Below are 24,785 nucleotides of genomic sequence, written 5' to 3'. Positions count from 1 at the left end.
AGCTTCTTGGTGAAAGGGCACAAACTCTTTCAACCAAGGTGTGGTAACAGGGTGAAAATTTGTAAGTAAATTCCCTCACTGATAATGTATCCTACATCCCACTAATGATAGCACACCCACTGTATTGTGCTCACAGCACTAATTTCCTTGTTTTCACTCACATACGCTGCAAATGTTTTTCCTCTGTTCTATGATTTATCTTTTCCTCCCCCCTCCTCATATATGAATCGGTGTTCAGTGTCCAATTTCTAATTTAGTCCCTGTGTAGTGGCTTAGTTTGCCGGTCATTTAAGGAGTGGATCAGTTCCTAAAAAGCTTTTGGAGATGCTGCAGGCCAGTGAGTGTGTTGGGCTGCTATAAAGGCAACAGTAGGACATCGGCCAGTAGTTCACACTTGTTGGAGCACACTGGTGAGGCTGTGAAGATGGATTCGGTCTTGATTATAAGGTACTGTTTGTATTTCTCATCTTTTAATCAGTGTGAAATATTCACGCTGCATCCTTTTCTCTTCTCTACATACCATTCCCGCACCATGCAGTGATCTGCGGAGATGCAGGTGTATGGTGTAAACAACAAAAGGGAAAATCTAATTGATCACTACAGTTCTTTCTTTCTGAACATCGGCAAAGTTTGACAAGAAAACCAACTGGTTTCCATGTGTTTGTTTGTGACAGCCTAGATGTGAGTGGTGGAGACATAAATCATGTCGGATTTATTTTTCCTCTCAACTTGGAACATAGTTCTCTTCCCCGTAGAATTCAGAACTGATCATTAACCTTTCCTTTAGTTCCTTCCCTTGCCTGGTCACATTTCCTCTTTATTTGGTTCCTGGCCCCATATGCCACTTTCCTATTTCCTGCCTGCAGACAGCAGGGAGTAGCTCTATTATCACCTTCCTAGAGCTGTCTTTGAATGTGAGAGGCAATTCCATTTCACTCAGCCATGGGGAGGAGGAGGAGGATGAGGAGGAGGAGGAAGGAAAAAAAACACGCCATAGAGCACAGAGAAATTGGTTTAGGTTACTTCTCGTAGCTGAATGTAAGACTATTTTGCTTTGTCTTGTTGGATTTCTTAGATTTAGAGACCCTACCATGAAGAGCCCGCAGTGAATGTGCAGGGTTTTTGTTGTATAGTTTTAAATCAGAGCAAAGGTTAAGTGCCGGCTATCATGTCAGGTTATTGTGTGAACAATTTATCGTCAACTCCATTGAGAAGTCATCTTTTGAAATATTAACAATCCCGAAGCATTTATATTCCACTACTGTGAAGCTGTGCTAAAGATATCGAAGATGTCTCTAATGCTTTCACTCTCAAGTGTGTTCGCTACATTTTGCAGCATTTTACTCGAAGCCTGTGTTATTTTTGGGCTTCCCTAAGTCTTATTCCAGCTTTTATCTGTGCCTAGTTCTTTGGAATGGTAGGGCTCTTGACAATATTGCTCCTGGATAAATTAAACATGAGTTACGTAGAGTGATAATCTGTGGGCCTCTCTTTTCACACTGCATTCCCAATGAGCTGTGTGTTGGCCTGGTGTTGTTGCCTGTGATTTTAATGAAGATTATTCTTGTAACACGACAGTCGCCTGTTTGCTCCTAGTCCTCCCCAAATATTTTCTCTTCAAACCGAGAATTTTGCTTTCTTTCAAGTGATCTGTGCAACATTTGCGCTTTATTTTAAAAGTATTTATGTTGCGGGTCAAAATCATCAGTTTGTCACGGATGTAATTAAAATATTTAGGCACCAAATCACATACCTGGCTGTTGTTTTTGGATTAAACATTCATCAGCATGTCAGCGCACTTATCGATTAAACAATTCACTGGCAGACAGCTGTGACTGGGTAATTAGTAGGTATTTTCTTCCTGTCTAAGCAGAACTGTACTGTAAAAAGCCAAAGCTTAAGCTGGATTGAAGCCCTCTGTTTTCTTTTGTTCAGATATAGGTTTATAGTGCTCGAAAAAACCTCAGAGTATTCTCTGAGGAGCAAGTGCACACTTCATGGCATGGCCACTCTTAAGATGGAACTGCTGTTTTATAAATAATTTCAAAGTTACAAACATCAGCCTCACAATCACAGCGATTCAATGATATTCATTTGGCATAAGTCAGTTTCATTTCTCTGTGCTCTTCATCAGAAATGGCTTAAAAAGTAGAGTTAGTGTGAATTTTTTATGCTATGGGCTTAGTGGGGACAGTGGCCATGTTCTTCACTTGCAGACGTCTGACAGTGCATGGCAGCAGAAATAACAAAATGGTCACAAACCCCAACTGCACTCCCTGGGTCACACCGGCTCTTTAAAATTTAAAGAGACTAGCAGGAAACCAAACAGTTGATAACAGGTCAGTAGCAGGTGATAAAAGAAGTTTTGGTAGGGACATTAGCCCTTCCGCTAACTTTGTGTTTCCTGACATTAGATCCATGCAATTTGCTTAGCCAAATAATACACATCCGAGAGCATGAAGGAGCTGTGGGCATTACTCTCAGGGATTGCAGTACCCTGAGGAGTGCAGTGTTTCACAAGTGCTACTTTGCTGCAGAATTGGTATTAGACGAAATTCACACATTTATAATTAAGCATATTATTATGACATACTTTTTCCTGTATAGGTTTTGTAAAGGGGAAGCTCAGTTTATGAATCAGATTGTTATTTCAGTGGTGTGCCACACTGTCATTGTCCTGTGACACACACACGAAAAAGAAAGTAATAGATAAATAAATAAATAAAAACTCATGCCAAAGTTAGGAAAAATTCACAAAAAATGTGTGCCTTTAAGAGATGAGTAAATGGTAAGTAACTGTGTGAGATGACATATTAATTGTCTGCCACGTGGGACGGTTCATATTCTTATGACCTTGCAAAATATACATGTTAAATAATAAATCTGGATTAGTTGTTTGCAATAAAAAAATAAAACTGCAAATTAATAACTATAAATAAATAAATACACTGTATTAAATAGTATTAAATGTAAGAAACTAGGTAACATAGATTGAAGCTGAAGGAATAAACGGTGTAACCCAATAACAAAATGGGCATTTAAAATGGGAAATGCTGCTGCAGGATTTTAATAAGTTAGAACGATAGAAGGATATGTGCATTTGGTTTAAGGTGAAAAATCCCTACAGTGCAGTTCTGTTATGGTATTATTACTCCACACTGAACATCCTGATCACCTGTCCTGAGGTTAATTTGCTGTGAGCTTTGCGGTAAAGAATCGCGTTTGAGTCTGGTCTGACTGGGCGACCCTTAAAGGACATCAATAATGAGCAGGTGTAGGAGTGCACTTCTGCGTAGACGCGTGTCTCTGTGTGTCCAGGGAGGACGACTAATAAGGGTTTAAAAGCCACAACTGTCCACTCCGCCCCTTAGCAGCCCCCCCAGCTGTCTTTTCTGCCAGAAAGCACCCTGATTCCCTCTGACAGAGCAGATCACTGATGGCAAGAAACCACAGGGGGCAATAGTTATGTTAGCATAGCACAAAGCATCGCCACACTTGATCGGGTTAGTGGCGCTGGTTAATTACAGAGTTAAGGTAAATGCACGTTTCCTGGTTAAACAAACAAAGATAAACAAGCCAAAAAACCACAGTAAAAATAATAAACGAAGTCTTTGACTTTGATTTATTGATGGAAACTGCAACGTGACGTCTAGCAAACAACATATAAATAACTTAAAGTCCATCTTAAATGCATTCCCATGAAATTTTTAGTGCTGCTGTAATATAAGCCACTACCTGTCATGAATCCCAAATAACCTTGGCTCTATCCTCTTAGTTCATCCCAGTGTGCCTCATTCCTTATTACTGGCCTGACAAGGAAATGTTTACCCATCCGACAAGAGACAAGCCATTTCATAGTCAGAAAAAGCAATTTCACCTGACTGGAGTAGCACACTATGTCCCCATATCCTTGCTGGCAATAATTGTGTTGTCATTTTGTGTGCTGTGGTCATATCATTGAAGTGACAGTGCTGGGCATTAGGTAAAGTCCCTAAGCTGGTGCTCACTTTCAGGCTTTTTCTCTCCTTGTCATTCACATTGATTGGATTAGACCCAGGTGGTAAGCAGATTCTTTTGGCACAACAATAAAAAAAATGGTGATGTAGTGGCTGAAAAACACACAGATATTGTTTTTTTATTTTGCTGAAATTAATATTGTTATGTGGAAAACATATGCTCTTTAGAATTAAATGGATATATACTTCTTCTTCTTCTTCTTCTTTTTAAAAAAATTGTTTTTCATTGTATTGAAGGCAGTTTGTGTTTGAGGGTTTTTTTTGTCTTTGATTTATTTTATATGGGTGATATAATACAGATACAGCCGTTATAATATTATTTGAAAATTGAAAAGGCATAACTGCTGTTCACACTAGATTATGCTCAGCTGGTCAATGGAGGGTGTGTACAAGGCAGGGAGCCGAGATCCTAACCTGCTCTACATCTCCCTGAGGGACAATGCTGGCTATGGGCATGACAAATCAGCCCCCTCCTCTTTGGTTATGTCCACTAGCTAGCTGAGCCAATAAATAGATGACTTAATCTGATAAACAGGCAGTGCATTACCTAGGGAAACACAGAGTTGCTGCATGGGTGATTCAACAATTGGCTTGTTGAGGGGGGGAAGGAAGCCCACTTTGCTTATTAAAGATCAGCGATGGAAGTGAACCATAATCCTGTAATGAGTAGAGCAGAGAGTGGCCTCTTTTCCTTGGGCACAGGCAAGCCCGTGCTTGCATGTTTCACAGGAATAGATTGTTGGAACCAGTAGCCTTTCTGTAATGACCCCTCTTGTTAGCTTCAGAAATTCATAGCTCTTCATTAGAGATACAAACTGGTGGCTGTGTTCACCAATGCAATGGACCTTTATTGGTCTTCCCTTTAGCTTCCACACAACCCTGCAGTGTAACTAAACCAGAAGTTACTCAGTGAAGTAGAAATGATCAACTGAGGCAGTTAGTGATATTGTAATGGGTTTCTTGATAGTTAGTGGTGTTTCTTATCATCTATGAGAATCACCTGGTAATAATAATGCGATTAAACGGAAGTGTAAAAGTTGCCAGTGTTGAATCGATGCCTTTCGGACAGAGGATAACCTTCACAATGACACACCGTGGCTCTGGTGAACAGTGAAGTGGAAAGTTTGAAATTCAGGACAATTTACAAAGGCCTCGCAATCATAGGAAATGTATATGCGAGGAAATGTATATCAAACCACTCCCTTTGAACAGTGCTAGTGTTAACTTGGTAATAACCTTGTTAGTAAGTTAAGCTGGGAGCCATGCTGCAGCTGCTCTCTTTGCACCGGGGACTGAGCCACTGTAACTTACGGCTATCCTAACACTTAGTTCCATCTTCTCAATCAGGACTGATTTATTTTACTGCGCCGGGGGGCTTGGTGCATTTTCGAAGTGGTCTGATTAACAATCATTTCTATTTTAGAGTTTATTTATTCTCCATCTGCTGTCGATATTCTCAAACTTACTGTCAGTTATCTCAGAGACCTGCACCCTCCTGAGATCAAATTTATTCTGTCTTTAAATATATTTCCCGAGTAATTAGATTTTACAACTCGGACTTAATGTTTTCCCATCTCCTTCTTACGCTTGCTTTCTCAAACGGACAAAAATTAAATTAACTAAACTGCATAATGCTAATTTCTACTCAAAACTCCGAGTCCTACTTTGTGTCTCTCTGGCAGTGAGCTGTGTTTGGCACAGCAGCCCCTGTTACCAGTGCACGGGTTCATAACTTTAGTGCATAAAATATTTACCAGGACTGGGACTCATAAACACATCTTCAGTGGGACGCCATGATTTCACGCTATATCACAAACATTTTAAGGCATCAGATGCACCGCCTGTCATGGACTGTCATTTTTGGCGTGTTAATAATATATCTTGGTTTCTTCGGCAGACATACTTTGGCACTCATGGCACATAAATAGGTAAATAACGTGGATAAAGGTAAATAACGCCGCTGTCGTCACAGCTGACAGCAAAAACAATCTTCATAACTATGATATATCTTTTTTCTATTTTTTTTTTTGGTTTGTTTTTTGTTTATTTCATATACTGCTAAAAAAGAGTCTGTCTCCATATGTTTTATTCAAATATAGGCCCATGTCACACTACAAACAAATCACTTTGCTCATAGCGCTCTTCTTATCGTCCTAATTAAGAGCTGTCTAATTAAATTACAGCCCTGAGTTAACCAATCGCAGTACTTGTTTCATTAGCAAAGCAGCGAGAGTGATGGAAAGAAAATCCTTCCTGATTGCAGGATGGTGTCAATTGGCTAATTTGCTGCCTTCCGTAACTCAAGTCATCTTAAGGCGTTTCGTAGTGTTAGATTAGGAAAGGCGTGTGCAAAAGCTTGTGATATAGGTTGAGCTAATAGTAGCTTCCTATTGAGCTATGCAGGTCGAGAATTGCATCTCGCCGGCGAGTGATCTCTCCAAGAAATTTATGAATGTGGGCAGTGGCTTTTCGAGCTCCAATGGATCAGAGCTTTCGTTGCAGGACCATCCTATTATATCTGCAAGTGACAACCTGGAGAGAAGTTCACCTCTGAAAAAAAACTCCAGGGAGATGACGAATCAGTCAGAGGCAGACAATTTTCCCGACTCCAAGGACGCATCAGGGGACGTCCAGAGGGGCAAACTCTCTCCTGATCTTCACGGAGTCTCTGACATCCGTCATAATTTCGATGGATCTGCAGGAGAAAGGTGCATCTTTTCTCCATCTACCCAGCCGCAGTCAGTCTCAGCAGCTCCCAGTGCCATGTTCCCTTACCCGAGCCAGCATGGACCAGCGCACCCGGCTTTTTCTATTGGAAGTCCCAGCCGATACATGGCACATCATCCGGTCATAACCAATGGAGCTTACAACAGCCTTTTAACCAACACTTCTCCTCAAGGCTACCCGACAGCGGGTTACCCTTACGCGCAACAGTATGGACACACATACCAAGGAGGTGCTTTTTACCAGTTCTCCTCAGCGCAAGCAGGACTGGTTCCGGGGAAAGCGCAGGTGTATCTGTGCAACAGGGCCCTGTGGCTGAAGTTTCACAGACACCAAACAGAGATGATCATCACAAAGCAAGGACGGTAAGTACGCGCACTCGCTTTTTTTTTTTTTTTAGAGGCATGCAACAATATTCGATAATTGTTTGCGTTACTGGAACATTTTTAGATCGAAGTTTAAATGGGCGCGTATTAAGATCATTTAAGATTATTTCCCTGAAAAAACTAAAAAATAATAAAAGCGATAATGAACTTTGTATAACACCAAGGCAAGCTCATTAATAACAAACAAAGAAATAAAACAAAAACTAAATAAAGACGCAAAATGAAAAACTAGAAAAAAATAGAGACATTTTCTAAGCCTGTGTTTCTTTTTTCCCCGCAGACGAATGTTTCCATTTTTAAGCTTCAACATTTCTGGCCTTGACCCAACTGCCCACTACAATATATTTGTGGATGTAATACTCGCCGATCCAAATCACTGGCGATTTCAAGGAGGAAAGTGGGTGCCTTGTGGAAAAGCAGACACGAATGTCATAGGTATCACATCTGCGCTTTGTAACGATTACATTTACTCGACAGTTTGATTTTGAGAACATGGTAAAAAAAAGTGTTTTGTTTTTATACCTATAACTAAAATATGTGGTAAAAATTGTGAATGAAAATTTGTGAGGAATTTGTTTCTAAATAGTGATATATATTTTTACTTCTTTTCTTTGCCTATTTTTTCTTCTTCTTTTCAATAGGCAATAGAGTTTACATGCACCCGGATTCGCCAAATACCGGTGCGCACTGGATGCGTCAAGAAATATCATTTGGAAAGCTAAAGCTCACAAACAACAAAGGTGCCTCCAACAACACGGGGCAGGTAACAATGTGATAAGAAATGTCTGAATGATATAAATATATATTTATATGTAATACGAGCTGGAAACTGAAATGTTTATTTTTTCCTTTTTATTCATCTCCTGATTATTATTTTTAGATGTGTCGTATTGCTTTCTCTGTGTCATTTAATTCGAAACAATAGTCGCGTGTGTCATTATAATAAACACGAAATATGAATACACAATTGTGCTAAATTAGTTTATTTTTCTTCTCAAATCATCTTTCCAAACTTTGAAATTCAAAGTCTGACAAACGTCTTTAATTGGATCTCCAGATGGTGGTTCTTCAGTCTCTCCACAAGTACCAGCCCAGGCTCCATGTGGTGGAAGTAAACGAGGATGGGACAGAAGACACCAACCAGCCAGGAAGAGTCCAGACTTTCACCTTCTCAGAAACGCAATTCATCGCTGTCACAGCTTACCAGAATACCGATGTAAGACCACTTAATATCTGACACAACACTGGAAATGTCACCAGACACCAATAGCACAGCAGCATTTATACTTTGAACATTAGCCTGTTGAAAGACGATTCAAAATATCGGGAATTCTACAATATATATATATATATATACTTAAAAAACAAAGCAGAACAATAAAGTTTTAATACGAATACAATTTTTTAACCTAAATCTTAAAGCAAGACGCACACTGGGATTAATCATTTCCTGTTGACAAACACATTTTCGCGTAAAAACAAAGAACAAAATTAAACGAATTGTTAATATTATTTGCATTTATGCTGCACTGCGCTAAACGTCTGGAACACACCTTATGGATCCTTCTATGCATTTTCCCCCACAGATTACGCAACTGAAAATTGACCACAATCCGTTCGCTAAAGGATTTCGGGACAACTATGACACGTAAGATCGTCTCTCTTTTTCCTTCCTTCAAAATATTTTCTTTGTATTTGGTTGTAATTTATGTGTGTGTGTGTGTGTGTGTGTGTGTGTGTGTGTGTGTGTGTGTGTGTGTGTGTGTGTATCTTTTTATGCTTCTGTAGTTTTAATTAGAAACTATAATAGCCACTTAGCTTGGGTTTTTTTCTTTGCAAAAATTTAATTTATGTATTGATAAATCTGTTGAAAATTCGTTGTATTGCTTTTGAAGTTGGAAGGAGTTCGCATGATAAATAAAATATGTACTTTTACAGGGAAAATTAATTGAACATTGGATTAATAATAACATTTCTGACTGCAAATGAAGCAATGCGCTTTTCTTTTATCATAACACACACCATAACACACACATATGCACTTGTTTGCGTGTAATAAATGTGCGCAATTGCGTCCAGAGCTCGTAACTGTACCGATTCACTGTATGTATGACAAGGTTCCTCCTTTATTTGATTCGAGCTTGTTTTTCATTGTAAATGAAAGGCGTACTAATGAGTGACGAGAAAATGAAAATCATACTCGAAACAAGGAAATAACTACACGATAACTGAGAAAGCAAGTCGGATCTATTTGACGACGTTTTCTTCGTACTGTGTAAGGCACCCGGCGTATTTCGAGCTTGGATCTAGACTGGGATGGTTTTGCAGATGTTTTCGAACCCTGCAGTTATCTCACCTTCAGAAAGAATAGTAATGGAAAACAAACTTTCCTCATGTCTACTAAACTGCTACATTACTGAAACAGAGAGGCCCCGTTGACCTTAATTTGTTTAATGTTCTGAGAACAGACTACAACACACTGTTTAGTTTCTGAATTGCTTCTCTGTTTTTCTCTCCATCTTTTCAGTGTCTACACAGGCTGCGACATTGACCGCCTAACTCCATCACCGGGTGACTCTCCGCGTTCACAGATCGTGCCGGGTGCGAGATATGCCATGCCTAGCTCTTTCCTGCAGGACCAATTTGTCAGCACTTATGCCAAATCTCGCTTTCACCCTGGCGTGGGGACTGGGCCTGGCACGGAGCGCAGCGTCCCACTCGGCAACAGCTTGCTATCCCCGCAGCAAACCGAGGAGCCCAGTGTTGCCACCCCCCCGCAGCGATGGTTTGTCACCCCTGCCAACAACCGACTGGACTTTGCTGCCTCGGCATACGACGCCGCTGATTTTGCCGGTAACGCGGCCACCTTACTGTCCTACGCAGCGGCCGGAGTGAAGGCTCTTCCCCTGCCGACTGCAGGCTGCTCCAATCGGCCTCTTGGCTATTACGCAGACCCGTCTGGCTGGGGAGGACGCACGCCGCCGCAGTATTGTGGTGTAAATAGTAAATCCAGCTCGGTCTTTTCCTGCTGGCCTACTAACACCATCGGTGGCAGAACAGGCACTAGCTACCTGTCCGAGGAGGGAGACTCCATCACCACAGAGAGATCACCCATCGGCGGCTCGGAGGAGACCAAACCTAAAGACATGACGTCTGAGTCGAGCTGGATTGAGACGCCGTCCTCCATCAAATCCATCGATTCGAGCGATTCTGGTATCTTTGAACAGGCCAAGCGGAGAAGGATCTCACCTTCTGCAACACCGGTTTCAGAGACAGTGTCCCCGTTAAAGTCTGAGCTGCTGACACCGAGAGAGTGTGAGAAAAACTGCACAAAGGACATTGGTTATTACAGTTTCTATCCTCACAGTTAAAACGAAGCAAAGCCAATCTATCTATCTATCTATCTATCTATCTATCTATCTATCTATCTATCTATCTATCTATCTATCTATCTATCTATCTATCTATCTATCTATCTATCTATCTATCTATCTATCTATCTATCTATCTATCTATCTATCTATCTATCTATCTATCTATCTATCTATCTATCTATCTATCTATCTATCTATCTATCTATCCATCCACAGGTTAATCAATAAAAAGTATAAAAGGACTGACATTCACAGTTAATGGCCAAAGTGTAAATTCTTCAACTACAGTTTTGCCATAATTCTGGCGCCTTGTTTCCACACTGTTACGTCAGAAAACACTGTAATTATGAATATAATGTACATAATACTGAACATTTTGGTGATAGTGACTGAATGTACACAGAACAGATAAATGATTCAAAAGTAGTTGTTTAAAAAAAAAGGAAAGCAGAGCCTCTTCTGTTAAGTAGCCTACACTGTTAGAATTAAAGATATTGAGCATCTGTACATAAATAATGTTCTTGTGTAGCATATACTGGCACAATAATCCCTGTCAGTGACAAAAAATGTGTATTTTGTACTTTATCAAAGCAGTAGGCTACCAGAGGTTTAAATGACGTTACCGATCACTGCTACATTCATAATACATGTGGTGAAAGAAATTATAAATGTTGATAATGTAGACTTAGGGTCTTTTATTTACGTATGTTTTATTTGTACTTAATTTAACCGGTCATTTTTTTTCGTAGCCTCCATGCTATGCTGTTGTGAAATTCTTCGTATCTGCTGTAATGTGACTGAAACGTAATAAATGATGATATCATCAAGTCATGTTTTATTTGATCACATCCAGTTCAAACAGAATGCGTTTGAAACATACGAAAGGGTTTATTATAATCTGCTATTTTCCACAAAGGCGTCATGTGGATCATCTTTCCAGAATTTCAAAGCGCAGTGCACCGTGAAGTATCTCGTCGCTGAGAGGGCTTCAAACAGTCAAGGCAGTTCTCGAATATTTAAATCCCACTGTGATCAGCCAGAACCAGACCAGAACACCTCCAATTACATCAGGCTTTAGGTAGGCAGTCCTTTCCCTCATCGGCATTCCCTCCCCACGATGGAAGCCACAGGAAGCTTCCAAAGATATTTATTTTCAGATGGACATCGTGTCCTCTTCTGGATCCATTGATCGGCTCGGGATATGATGAGACTTTCACAGCACAAACTTTACAGCCAAGTAAAATTATAAAAAAAAGAATAATAAATTAAAATTAAATACAACGGAACAAAATGTGAGTCTTTGATTGGCGCTATAGACTTCATCGGTATTCATTTGTTTCGTTGGCCTATTCATTGTCTGACTCAACAGTAAGAGTTGTTCCTACAACATTTGGTTGGATTCGTTTTGCAGCATGTTTGCCAAAGATTTTAGAGTGAAAACTTTTGTTGTTTTTTGGTCATAGTTTCAAACACTGAAAAACTGTGAGGTTGACAAATTCTCTGTTTGGCACCCAAAGGAAATGACACGTTAAAAGAGTCTTGACTATATGTGAAAGTGTGCAGAGGAGCAGAAGACACCAAGAGAAAACAGAAGACAGGCAAACAGGCTTAATAATGAGGTAACATTTTTCTATTTATTGTTTTTTCAATAAACAATAAATAGCACATTTTTCGTTAAATTCCCGTGTAAATGACCCACCATGCTTAATCATGGGATTTTATTGGAATTATTAAACATTAATATCCATTTTTTCAAATTTATATAAGAACAGATACTAATTAAAACGGATGCTGAACAAACTCAGTGTGCACTTAATTGGAATTTGTCGTGTGAAGGAGACGCTCACAGCTGTCAATATGAGATGTGGCATTTAGCTCCTCATACTGTCAGCTATAGGCCTTCCCTGGGATAAACAGCAGATGGCGATAACTGAATACAGGTTTTATAATCAAACAACTCCTCCAATATGTGGTCCAGAGCTTTTAGGTCACCACAGAGGCAACAAAACCTGTAAGAAAACTCTCTCTTTTTTTCCTCTTCATTTTTTTTCATTAAAAAAAAAAAAGATTGATTCGTTATTTATGAGTTAAGTAAGGGCATCCTGTGAGTTTCCCCTGGATTCAACTACACGTGGATGGTGATCTACACCAGATGGTGGTGCTTTACTATTTTTTGTAGCAGTTAAAAGAACCCATGCTGTTCAAAAGACTCAAATGTTTTCTGCAAGCTCTGACAAACTTGACAAACAGTCTTGTAAACACTGGCCCCGAACACAAGCTGAAGAAAGTACAACAAAAATCACATGCAAACTGTATCTGTTGGCACTGGAGAAAACGCGCTCTCTGCGAAAGCCTGTTCATCTCCACATGTCGTCTACTTTAATACAAAGCAGCAGTTTTGTTTCTTTTAAATCATTTACTCTGTTGGAGGATGACCCACGGCTGAGATGACCCCGTCCTCTAAGAAGGGGTGGGGCATGATGGGTACTTTTATGCCAAAAAGCGATTTTCAGTATTTGCCAAAACGTGATTGCTTGGGTTTAAACTGCTGTAAATTACTTATTGGCTTAAATATGTAAAATATATGTGAAATGTATCCCTCATGAATGATATCAAGTCAGCTTGAGCCACAAACAATATTCTTCTTGCAGCAGAAAGTGCAAATATATATATATATATATATTTTTTTTTGGCAAAGTGACTTTTACATATCCTTTATTTATCCAATTAAAATGTGTCATGGACATTACAAATGTCTTTTTTTAATTATTATATATATATTTTTTTACAGTGATTTGGCCAGAAGGTAGCAGAAATTGAAACAAATATGACATATTAAAAAAGATGATTTTTCAAGTGACCAAAAAGGACTGGATTGGTTCTAACAGTAACACAACAGCACAAGTAATTTCTTTATTTTACATCTAACTCCTCTGTATATCGTGTTCACTAAAGTCTATTCGCCTATATAAGTAAAACGAATATGAAAAAGCGGAGAAACATCGGAAATCCCTTTTTGGCACAACACCGGGCACAAAACCACAAGCCCCAATGGAAACTGTCGTGTATGTTTTTGTTGCTCTTCCACTTGTCCTAGCAGCATATGGACAAACATATTAAATTACAAAATAACATAATATCTTGTATTTATCAAGGTAGGACTTTGACCCGAGTGCCACCAATTTTAACAGACCTAAACAGACTCACAGCTTTTCCTTTTTCTTACGCACATTTCAGGATCCCCCAGAAGACACGTCTGTACGACGATCTCTCCGGCGAGAAGAAAAAGTAACTCTCAAAATGTTAAATATAAATGATCATCAACGTTATTTTAAATATTTAAATCAACTTGCGACTAGTTTCAGTGTGTAGGCCTAAATCAGTTTCATGCCCGTTTTTTGGTCTTAAGTAAGATATTGTGTAGCGCATGGGGGAGGGGGCCAGACAGAGCTCAGAGTTCTGCTGCAGCCTAAAAATGAAGCTATTCGTATTTATCCATAAAGTACTGGAAGCCACACTGAAACAGGAATATGTAGCCTAATAATTGGACATAAACTGGAAACAAACTGGAGGGAAACCGTTTGATATCTCCTGACAATTGGTGTCTTTCCTCTGTGCCTGAAAAAAAAAAGACAAAACATATTAAGAGTGACGCGTCCGCGTCAGCTGGCAGAGATGCGCGTGGTTTTTATGAACAGGCAGCGCGTCAGAGAAGCGCTAATCATCAGCGAGCTGCAGAGCGGCGATGATATAAACATGTGATAGTAGCTCAGTTACCGCTACACCTGACAGGATTACACGCACCGGAGGTCTCTGCTCCGTCTCTCTGATACGCTGCTCTGCTGAGAGAGGAACATGGATACTGCGGATCAGGGTGCTCAGATAGAGCCGCTGCTGCCATCGGTAAACAGAAACTGATGTCTTGGGACAAATATTTACTAATGTACATTAATATTTCAGGACTAGTGTCAAGTTTAGTGCGTGTACTGCGTGGAGTACTGGTAAAAAAAGATGTTGCTAAAAGAGGCAGGAAAAAAAAAGAAATCGGGAAGCAGATTCAAAACGTTTGGCTCTCAGATGGTTAAATAATTAAGTTAACTGTGGAGTTTTGAGGAGCTGTGGTTCACCTGCAGGGATCTACTGAAAGCACGCTGCCACTCCAATCAAGAGGAATGGCAGTATGTCAGCTCGTAATATTTTATTGAATCCATCCTTTTAGTGAGCCAAAATGTAACTTCATCTCCAGAGGCATGATGGTAAAATTTCTGAATTGAAACAGACATTGGGAGGCTTTCATTGCTACTCCTTTAAATTTCAGTATGATGCTGTGTTAATTCAGTGATGCTGTAACATGCTATAACATTTTGCAAATGTAAGGTAAATCCCTGCTGTGACAGCTGTGTTGCTATTAATACATCATAATTCTGACAGAAGTGACTTTTTATCATCATATTATGTAAATATATTATAACTTTCATCTTGTTAATGTAAAATCAGGCATAGCTACAAGTTGCACTAATAAAAGCAGGTAGTCTTCACACATTCAAATTCTGCTTGAGCATGTCATTTGGAGAAGTCATCTCATAGAGGATGTTCACAGAGGGAGGAGGACCCGTGTTCATTGGTCTCTTCCGATCGTTTTAGTGGAGATTTGTTGTCATTATCTGCTGGCTGTTATTATGAAAACAGATTTTTCCATTTCTCTGAATGCTGGGAGTTGCGACCCTCTAATACGACTTTTAGAGCCAAATATAGATTTGGCTTTGAAACGTAAGGTCACAACCTCACCTTAAAAGTCACTCAGCAGTTAAGAATTGAACAGAACTCAGTGAGTTTTAAGAATTTAAGGACTGAGTTGAGCTTTTGGTAATGTTCAACTTTAAAAATTTGATTTGGTGTTTTATTAAATAAACTTTATTTGCAACTTTATGTCTTTTCAGGCCAGTTCTCCCATTGGATCCTCAGTTGGGCGAAGAAGTCTGGTGAGTTGTTCCTTGGGTTTTACACCTTAGATGGATGCCGTTAGGGTGAACTTGCCAATAAAAATGACCGTGGCTCAGGGGGTTAGGAAGCGTATCTGTAACTGGAAGGTCGCCGGTTTGATCCCCGGGCTCTCTGTCCTGGTCGTTGTGTTCTTGGGCAAGATACTTTACCCTACTGCGTACTGGTGTTGGCCAGAGGGGCCGATGGCACGATATGTCAGTCTGCCCCAGGGCAGCTGTGGCTACAACCGTAGCGTGGCTACAACCGTAGCTTGCCTCCAAGCTCCACCAGTGTGTCAATGCGAGAGTGAATGAATAGTGGCATTGTAAAGCGCTTTGGGTGCCTTGAAAAGCGCTATATAAATCCAATCCATTATTATTAAAAGTTACATTGATTATCATTTGCATTTGATTATCACTATATCATAAGTGAAAGAAGATAACAGGTTCATTCTTGGATCAGCAGAACACTCCAAGAGGATTGAGTGTAACACAATGACCTTGTGGTTTTACTTTATATACATGCAAAGCAGAGAGGAGACACTATATAAACCAAGGTTTATCTGCTGTGCAGCATTGATGATGTCACAGCGATAATCTCATGATGACAGAGTGGCGGCACTGTCGATAGATGCTCGATCACAAATTACAGTTGTTTGACACAGCAGAAGGGCATCAGCATTTATCAGACATGGTGTGAAGCTGGGCAGCAGGAGCTCAGCTTCTACACTGTCTTTCATTCAGTCACTACTGATTAAATAGCAGAGGACACTAAGGGAGAGCTCATGCAGTCTGAAAACGAACAGGCACCTTGGTTTTTCAGCAATCAGGTAGGCTACAGCTCATGACGCCAGGCATTTATGTTGATGATGTGAACTGTTTTATTGATGTGAAGTTTCTCTCTGCTGAAAACCCAAGTTTGCTGCATGTTTAACAAGGGAAAAAGTGTTTGGTTAGCGAAGAGATTTTTCAGTGTGTCCAGAATCAGTGGAAAAGCCCGATTAAAAACTGGCAAGTGCAACATTTTTTGCAGCTGGGGGATGGATGCAGACCTAAAGTCTGCCAAAAATAAGGGGTCAGAGCTGCAAAACACCTTACGTAGCAGCTCTGGTTAAAAAGTGATTTGGCGCTAATGTGTCCTCTTACAGGATGTTGAAGTTCGAAGCGGAAACATTTAAGGATTACAGTACATTTTGTGCCACATGAAAGCCTGTGCGGTTAATGATATCGCTGCCACTGATGGATTCAAAATTGCCACAGCCATCTGTAGGGATCAGATCCAAGTATGTGCCACATCCTGTGATATCACTTCAGCTGTGTGGTGTGCCAGCAGCCTTTAACATGATTTTACTGGGTGGATGCTGATCATTAGTCTTGAAAGTAGCTGTCTTTGTGCGTGCATTGGGTGTGGTTTCTGGAAAGTAATCAGACTACTATACAACATTGTAACTATTTTTGTTTTTTTAATATTTGCATCTGTTCTTAAGAGCTAAATGCTTCAGGTGTAAAATGTGCTTATAGGAACCAGTCAGTTTATAACTGAAATTGAAGTGATAACAATAGTAATAATATGAATAATAACCTTTAGTTATATAGGACTTTTTAACCTTATTTTACAAGGTGCTTCACATAAGAAACAAAGCAAGCTCAAATAGCCACCTTTAAAACTTCAGATTGTCACATTGACATAGTATTTATTGATCAGATCTTTTTCTCATGTGAGCCCAGCTTCCTTAAAAGGTGACAACAGTATATCAGTGGTTTTTGTGTTTATAGTTTAGCACCCTTTTTAGTCAGTAAACCCATACAAACCACACAAAATAGAGGTTATAGACACATCATAGTGCACTGCTTCAGTGTATACAACATTCCTACAATGAATAACATATATTGCCATTTATCATTAACATGATGCACATTAATACCATCTCACAGACTAATGTGGCTGGTGTTTTAGTAATAAATGCCGGCTTTTAATCTGAGCAGGATGTTGATCCGTAGCTGTGCATTTGTAGACAGATTAACAGCATCAGCCTCGTGGCTTGGCATGCCCATGTGGCTCTGCAGCTGTAAACAGCAGTGCCCTTCATTATCGTAATGCTCTGACGGTCTACTGGAGGTTAAGATGGCTCACGGAAAAAGCTGGTATTAAGCTATCAAGACAAAAATATTGACTGTATTAATATTGGTGGGGTTTTTTTTAAATCAAGAGATTCAAAGCATGTAAAGGAGTTTCAATCTTTTGGTCAATACTGTGAGAGGACTAAGAAACACCAACGTAGCAAAGTGCCTACTTCTGATAAGTCAGCATATTTAAATATCAGACCCATGAATGGCAGTGAAATTGTTGCATTCCTCATTATTTTATGTATAAATGTATTTTTTTTAGTGCTTCAATCAAAAAAATTGCTTTAAAGAAATCTGTCTATTTAGATTTTAGTTTAATGTGTCTAAGCCCACTGAATGAATAACCTGCAAAAAACCTTTGTGCTAAACTTTGGCCTTTATGCTTATAAACACAATAATTATTGAGTTTTTAGGGTGTTGTAGACTTCTGTTACCTGTTACATGGCTCTATTGATTCTGGTATTTTTTGTTAAGATACCCATTCTTGTTGTAGTTTCTGGATGAACGAGTTTGAGAAATGTAACAATCTTTTAAGTGCAAATTCATTTTTTTAAGATTCATTATAATACTTCACAGATTTGTGCATGTATTTAGTTTATTTGGCACATTGACACATGTCAGGAAATATGTGTACTGCCAACTTCCTGTACAAATCTGCATGAAGCACAGGGACAGAAATACCGTTTTATCTCTCCACCCACCATGAAGCTGGAGTGAGCGGGCTTTGTGTTTTGTTGTAGTCAGTGACCTCAGCCTACTCTACATCAAACTTGCCCTTTCTGTCCTGCGCCTTGTTTATGTTGTACCGTGGTTATGCATCCATCAGATGAGCACACAGAGTTCAGCTGTAAGTGCTCATGCTGTTGGTGTTCATCTGTGTAATCCTTCAAAGCTTTGAATTTTTTTATAAATCCAAATTCAAATAATATTTTTTAAAGAAAATGTAAAAGCACTGGGTTTCTATCTGTTCTCATATGACAAATAATGATTTTTGAAGGTTTTCTGAATCCCTTTTACCACCTCCTCACTTCCATTATCTTTCACAAGTATTACATAAGCTTTCACACCACAGACTGCCGGTTTTCTCTGAGATCTGAATCTAATCATCTAAATCCATGTCCAGTATGAATGGTTTTAAACCTGCAGGTTAATAAGACAGGAGGATGTAGGAAATGCTCAGTCTTGAAAGGGTCTTAATATGCTATTTTGTGTTTTCTTTCATAATTTTAATATTTAAATTGTTGCTAAGGTTTTTGCTCATATTAAAAGTTTGAAATAATAATGGATATTCAAGTAATCACAGTGAGGTAAATTCTTGGGTTTCAGACTCCTCTAAATGCTCAGTTGCACCATTTTCTGTTTACATTTAACTCTGTATGATGTCAGGAAGAGGCGATATTCCTTAAACAGTCATCTGAAGCACTCAGCTATGGCAGAAACATCCCCACCCATCTGCTGTTCAAGACTTAAATTTTCAAGTGGCAGCCAATTAAAAGAAAAGCCGGATTGAAGGGAAAGGTGAGGGAGAGTGTAGCTTGATTCAGAGGAGGAGGAACCGAGGGTCAACAGGGAACTATGTAAAGCTACTTTAGTAAGGTATAAGACTAAAAGTGTAATTGAGCATAATTTAATTTTTGAGCAGTCCTTAAGTTACCTAACCTCTTCATTTGTAATTGTTATTGCAGGACTCGGGGTTTTTAAACTCGTATCTACTCATAAAACTGTTCTTGCTGCAATAAAAAAACAAACAAACAAATATAATATCTTAACAAAGAGAGGGTAATTTATTTGGAATGTGCGAAGTATTGTTATAAGACATTGAACAACGGATAAACTATGAACTGTAATGTGCTTCGTTAACATAAACAACCAGTTAGGAGGAATGCTTACTTGATCAAATTAAATCAAACAGTGATTCTCCCTTTGAACTCAGTTCCAAGTCACCACAAAGGAGACATCTTGAACAAAAGTAAAACTTTCTTTGTGGGTGGGTAAATTATTGTTCGCATTGTGAGAAGCTTTCTGTTTGGACTAAGATCATACTCTTTCCTTTCCAAGATAAAAAAGTGCAATTAGTTTCCATGGCAGCTGCACCGTTCAGTTGGATAATGTGTTTGTTCATAATGTTCTGCAAGGGAGCACCAGGTCAACAAACATTTTATTTCATGCTATGTTGAGTCGGGATACGCCGGCATATTGCAGGATGATGTTTCTTCCAGTTGTTGGTGTAACACTGTATGAGTGTGCTTTAGAATGATGTTCATAATGCTAAATTTGTATTTGTGCATGCATTTGCGTGTCTAACAGAGAAATGACGATGAAGCGGTGGTGGACAGAGGAGGAACGCGGTCCGAGCAGAGAACCAACTTTGAGCAAGAAGATCTTGAAGGTACGTGGATGTACACAATGTGCTGGGAAATACCAAAAGTGTCAAAGAGTGAAAAGGCTTCTGCAGCTGAGACCGCCTACTCTGTCCTCCCAACTGCTGCTTTCCTCTTGACAGCTTTTTTACAGTTAAAAGATAAGAGCAGAGTGGGAGGCAGAAACTGTGGGTGAGCTGAGTTTGCATCAGAAATTTCACAATTGCCCAAAAACACGGACAATCGAAACAAAGACAAAAACTGTGGGATCTCTGGGCCACTAAAGGCCAGGAGCAAGCACCGTCTATATCTGCAGAAACAGATGATCAAAACGTTACAGATTCTCTTTTCTGTGAAAGTGAATTACAATTAGCAGGTTGGAGCTTAAAAATCTATTTTGTTTAGCACGTTATCACAGTTATTTTTGACATATATATATTGGTAAACGGGAGTATTCTCTTTTATTTGTGTGTTTTATGTTAAAACAGCACATACATACTTAATGTAGAAGTATTCTTTCAATATATAAATAATAGTAAAAATAATTACACTCTTTCTTTAAATATACATTTCTATGAAACCAAAGTGGAATATAAAATCAAAAATAAACTGAACTGAAAAACAGTTTGATGTTACTGTAAAGTGCTTCAGAACAACAATATTCATAACAGAATAGCTTAATTAATTACTTGTGTTTTTCATATATGTAGCATCTAGGAATAGCTTCAACAGTCATTCCAGAGCACACTGTATATACATGCAACCCTGTGTTGTTCTGCAGTGAACTGAGTGGGCTGACTCGAGTACAAACACAGACTCTCTCTATCTCTTTCTCTCCTCTACTGTCTCGCTCTCCATGATTGCTGTTTTATACTTCCACAAGGAGATACAACATTTACTGCATTTACACTTATTTTCAGTGTTTATGCCTGACAATTTTCAGAAACATTAAAAAAAGGAACCTAAGTAAAATTGGTACCTAACTCTGGGGGTGAACCAATGTTGTGTCTACACATAATAGACAACTTAGTAAAGAACCAGTTTGAAATAGTATCTTTAGGCATTTTGTCACAAAAACAAATCAGTTGTTTAAATTTCTTTAGCTGAATCTATAAAAAGTGCCAAAGATAACAAAGTTTGACATATAAAATAGTGTTTTTGTGCATGATTCCCCAAATACTATTAAAGCTATAAAACATAAAAAACTTGGCATATCTTGGGATAGTGTGCAGTGTTTCTTTAAAAAATCTGAAAAAACTGGAGAAATGGAAGACAACAGGGGGAGGCCTAAAAATGATCTAGAGCCATATCTGAGAATCATGACCAAAAAATGCAGCAAAGACCGACAACAGACCTCAGAGACTGATCTGGCCTTTCAGTTGGTCCATTTAATGTTCAGAAGTGGTCTCACTGGAAGGGTATTGATAGGTTTGTAGCTTGAACCCATCCGCTGGAACGTTGAAGGCAATATAATTACACTGCAAAGCAAGACACAAGTAGGCAAGCTTCTTCATGTTTCTCGTGCACGGGAGAGAACCGGACAGGCACCGTTCCTTCGCTTGACCCCAGTTGCTCTCGTCCGTTCTCCCGTACCACTGTTCTTTTATTGAGGTTACATGAATATGCATAAGTTCATTAACATATGACGTCTACATACACACAAAGAGTACCTTGCCTGTGTGTGTGTGTGTGTGTGTGTGTGTGTGTGTGTGTGTGTGTGGTGCTGATCAAAGGGTCAAACATCCTTGGTCAGGAAGAGGGTAGCCTCCCCCTCACCCTAGATGGTTCATCCTAGATAACACGGTGAGGAAGTCCTGCAGTTCATCTAAACAAAGAGCACTTAGACTAGAACAGACGCAACTACGTTAATCCTACCATAAAACAATAAGACACGGTATGACCTCTCATGCTCCCAAAGTGCTGTCTAATACACACAAAGTTTGCAGACTATCAAGGATCAAAACCTCTACCAATCTACAACTAATTACAAAACTCTAAGCATATATAAGTAAATATTTCTAAGCATAAATGACAATCAACAATACAAATCTAACAGGTATAGCTGTCAAGAATCCATTCTTAAGGAAGAGAAACAGGCAGAAAAGACCAAGGAATGTTAAATTACACAAGAATTGGTCTTAAAATCAGTGTAACAGGTCTTGTGAATTGAATTTTTGGTTCAAATCATCATTAGTATGTGCAGGGGAGGTCATAATAGGCATCTGTAAAACATGTTGAAGGCACTCTCAAAGTTTAGAGCTACATTTTCAGCCAGTTGAGTTGGGGATCTCGTTAAAAATACTGAAATTATAAATGTGGAAAAGTGCTGTCAAAGTCTGCAGACTTTGATCCACCATGCAGCAACATCAGGAAAGCATCTGATTAACAGCATGAAAATGGTCTCAAACGCACTGCCAGTACAGTACAAGCATACCTGGACAGAAAAACACTGTGGAACACCATCAGTCATGGATTGGCCTCCCCAGAGCCTGAACCTCAATATTGCTGAAGCAGTGTAGGATCATCTTGACAGAGAACAGAACCAATGGCAATCAACATTGAAAGAAAAGCTTTGAAATGTCTGTTGAAATACTTCACACTTAAACACCTGGAAGAGTTCTGAGGTTATCTAACCAGTTGCTCTGTTAGATTAAAACAGAGAGGTGATCACGCTTTTGCAGCACAGCACTACATCTATGGAATAATCTACCACTACACTACACATCTGCACTGCTCAGACACATTTAAATCTTTTTAATTAATTAATTAATTAATTAATTAATTTTTTAGCATTTTTAGCATTTGTGACTTTATTGGATAGTGTAGCAGTGAAAATAGACAGAACCCTGGGGAAAGACACACTACGAAGGGCCACGAGTCGGACATGACTCCCTGCGGCTGCACTCGGGACATATACAGTAGGATGCAAAAGTTTGGGCAAACTTGTTAATAGTCATTATTTTCCTGTATAAATCGTTGGTTGTTACAATAAAAATGTCAGTTAAATATATCATATAGGAGACACACACAGTGATATTTGAGAAGTGAAATGAAGTTTATTGGATTTACAGAAAGTGCGCAATAATTATTTAAACAAAATCAGGCACGGGCATAAATTTGGGCACTGTTGTCATTTTATTGATTCCAAAACCTTTAGAACTAATTATTGGAACTCAAATCGGCTTGGTAAGCTCAGTGACCCCTGACCTACATACACAGGTGAATCCAATAATGAGAAAGAGTATTTAAGGGGGTCAATTGTAAGTTTCCCTGCTCTTTTAATTTTCTCTGAAGAGTAGCAACATGGGGGTTTCAAAACAACTCTCAAATAAACTGAAGACAAAGATTGTTCACCATCATGGTTTAGGGGAAGGATACAGAAAGCTGTCTCAGAGATGTAAGCTGTCTGTTTCCACAGTTAGGAACATATTGAGAAAATGGAAGACCACAGGCTCAGTTCAAGTTAAGGCTCGAAGTGACAGACCAAGAAAAATCTCGGATAGACAGAAGCGACGAATGGTGAGAACAGTCAGAGTCAACCCACAGATCAGCACCAAAGACCTACAACATCCTCTTGCAGCAGATGGAGTCACTGTGCATCGTTCAACCATTCGGTGCACTTTACACAGAGAGTGATGCAGAGGAAGCCTTTTCTCCGCCCACAGCAGAGTCGCTTGAGGTATGCTAAAGCACATTTGGACAAGCCAGCTTTATTCTGGAATAAGGTGCTGTGGACTGATGAAGCGAAAATTGAGTTATTTGGGCATAACAAGGGGCATTATGCATGGAGGAAAAAGACCACAGCATTCCAAGAAAAACACCTGCTACCTACAGTAAAATATGGTGGTGGTTCTACACTGAACAAAAATATAAACGCAACACTTTTGTTTTTGCTCCCATTCCCCATGGGATGGACGTAGAGACCTAAAATTCATTCCAGATACACAATATAACCATCCCTCCCAAACAGTGGTCACAAATCAGTCCAAATGTGTGGTAGTGGGCACATCTGCTATATTGAGATAATCCCACCTCACAGGTGTGCCACATCAGGATGCTGATCTGACATCATGAGTAGTGCACAGGTGTACCTCAGACTGCCCACAACAAAAGGCCACCCTGGAATGTGCAGTTTTTTGCGCTATTGGGGGTCTGGGGACCCAGAACCGGTCAGTATCTGGTGTGACCACCATTTGCCTCATGCAGTGCAACACATCGTCGCATGGAGTCTATCAGATTGTCAATTGTGGCCTGTGGAATGTTGGTCCACTCCACTTCAATGGCTGTGCGAGGTTGTTGGATATTCGTGGGAACTGGTACACGCTGTCGTATACGCCGGTCAAGCACATCCCGAACATGCTCAATGGGTGATGTGTCCGGTGAGTGTGCTGGCCATGCAAGAACTGGGACATTCTCAGCTGCCATCTGCCCTGAACAATGTGAACCATGATTCATCCGTGAAGCGCACACCTCTCCAACGTGCCAGACGCCATCGAAGTCTGTTACGGCGACGAGCTGGAGTCAGGTCAAGACCCCGATGAGGACGACGGGCATGCAGTTGAGCGTCCCTGAGACGGTTTCTGACAGTTTGTGCAGAAATTGTTTGGTTGTGCAAACCAATTGTTTCAGCAGCTGTCTGGGTGGCTGGTCTCAGACGATCTTGGAGGTGAACCTGCTGGATGTGGAGGTCCTGGGCTGGTGTGGTTACACGAGGTCTGCGGTTGTGAGGCCGGTTGGATGTGCTGCCATATTCTCTGAAACGCCTGTGGAGACGGCTTATGGTTGAGAAATGAACATTCCTGCTGTCAGCATGCCA

General features: G+C 39.7%; 2 protein-coding genes across 2 annotated transcripts in view; both read left to right on the top strand.

Annotated features, from left to right (window-relative positions):
- The first annotated feature begins 6,032 nt into the window (after nt 1-6,032).
- tbr1b (T-box brain transcription factor 1b) lies at nt 6,033-11,307 on the top strand. Its single transcript, XM_085383706.1, has 6 exons — nt 6,033-7,105; nt 7,407-7,561; nt 7,768-7,889; nt 8,184-8,342; nt 8,713-8,774; nt 9,654-11,307. The coding sequence occupies exons 1-6, from the start codon at nt 6,414-6,416 to the stop codon at nt 10,495-10,497; spliced, it is 2,034 nt and encodes a 677-aa protein (XP_085239832.1). The 5' UTR covers nt 6,033-6,413; the 3' UTR covers nt 10,498-11,307.
- Nucleotides 11,308-14,272: 2,965 nt separating this feature from the next.
- Nucleotides 14,273-24,785, top strand: part of slc4a10b (solute carrier family 4 member 10b) — a 31,157-nt gene continuing 20,644 nt past the window's right edge. Inside the window, exons 1-3 of the mRNA XM_085383707.1 lie at nt 14,273-14,403; nt 15,441-15,482; nt 19,917-19,998. Of these exons, the coding sequence (XP_085239833.1) occupies nt 14,356-14,403; nt 15,441-15,482; nt 19,917-19,998 (172 nt within the window). The 5' untranslated portion in view covers nt 14,273-14,355. The remainder of the gene's footprint in view (nt 14,404-15,440; nt 15,483-19,916; nt 19,999-24,785) is intronic.

The sequence above is a fragment of the Rhamphochromis longiceps genome, linkage group LG16, assembly GCF_057381845.1.
Source record: "Rhamphochromis longiceps isolate RC_006_pf linkage group LG16, R_longiceps_female_GT1.1, whole genome shotgun sequence".
Classification (NCBI taxonomy): domain Eukaryota; kingdom Metazoa; phylum Chordata; class Actinopteri; order Cichliformes; family Cichlidae; genus Rhamphochromis; species Rhamphochromis longiceps.
The sequence above is the reverse complement of the archived record's forward strand: the minus strand, read 5'-3'. Positions and strand labels throughout refer to the sequence as shown.

Excerpts from the sequence above, each read along its gene's own strand:
- tbr1b (XM_085383706.1), top strand. The coding sequence starts at position 6,414 with ATGCAGGTCGAGAATTGCATCTCGCCGGCGAGTGATCTCTCCAAGAAA. Across the intron at positions 7,562-7,767 it reads AGCAGACACGAATGTCATAG|GCAATAGAGTTTACATGCAC; the intron begins GTATCACATCTG and ends TCTTTTCAATAG. Across the intron at positions 8,775-9,653 it reads TTTCGGGACAACTATGACAC|TGTCTACACAGGCTGCGACA; the intron begins GTAAGATCGTCT and ends CCATCTTTTCAG.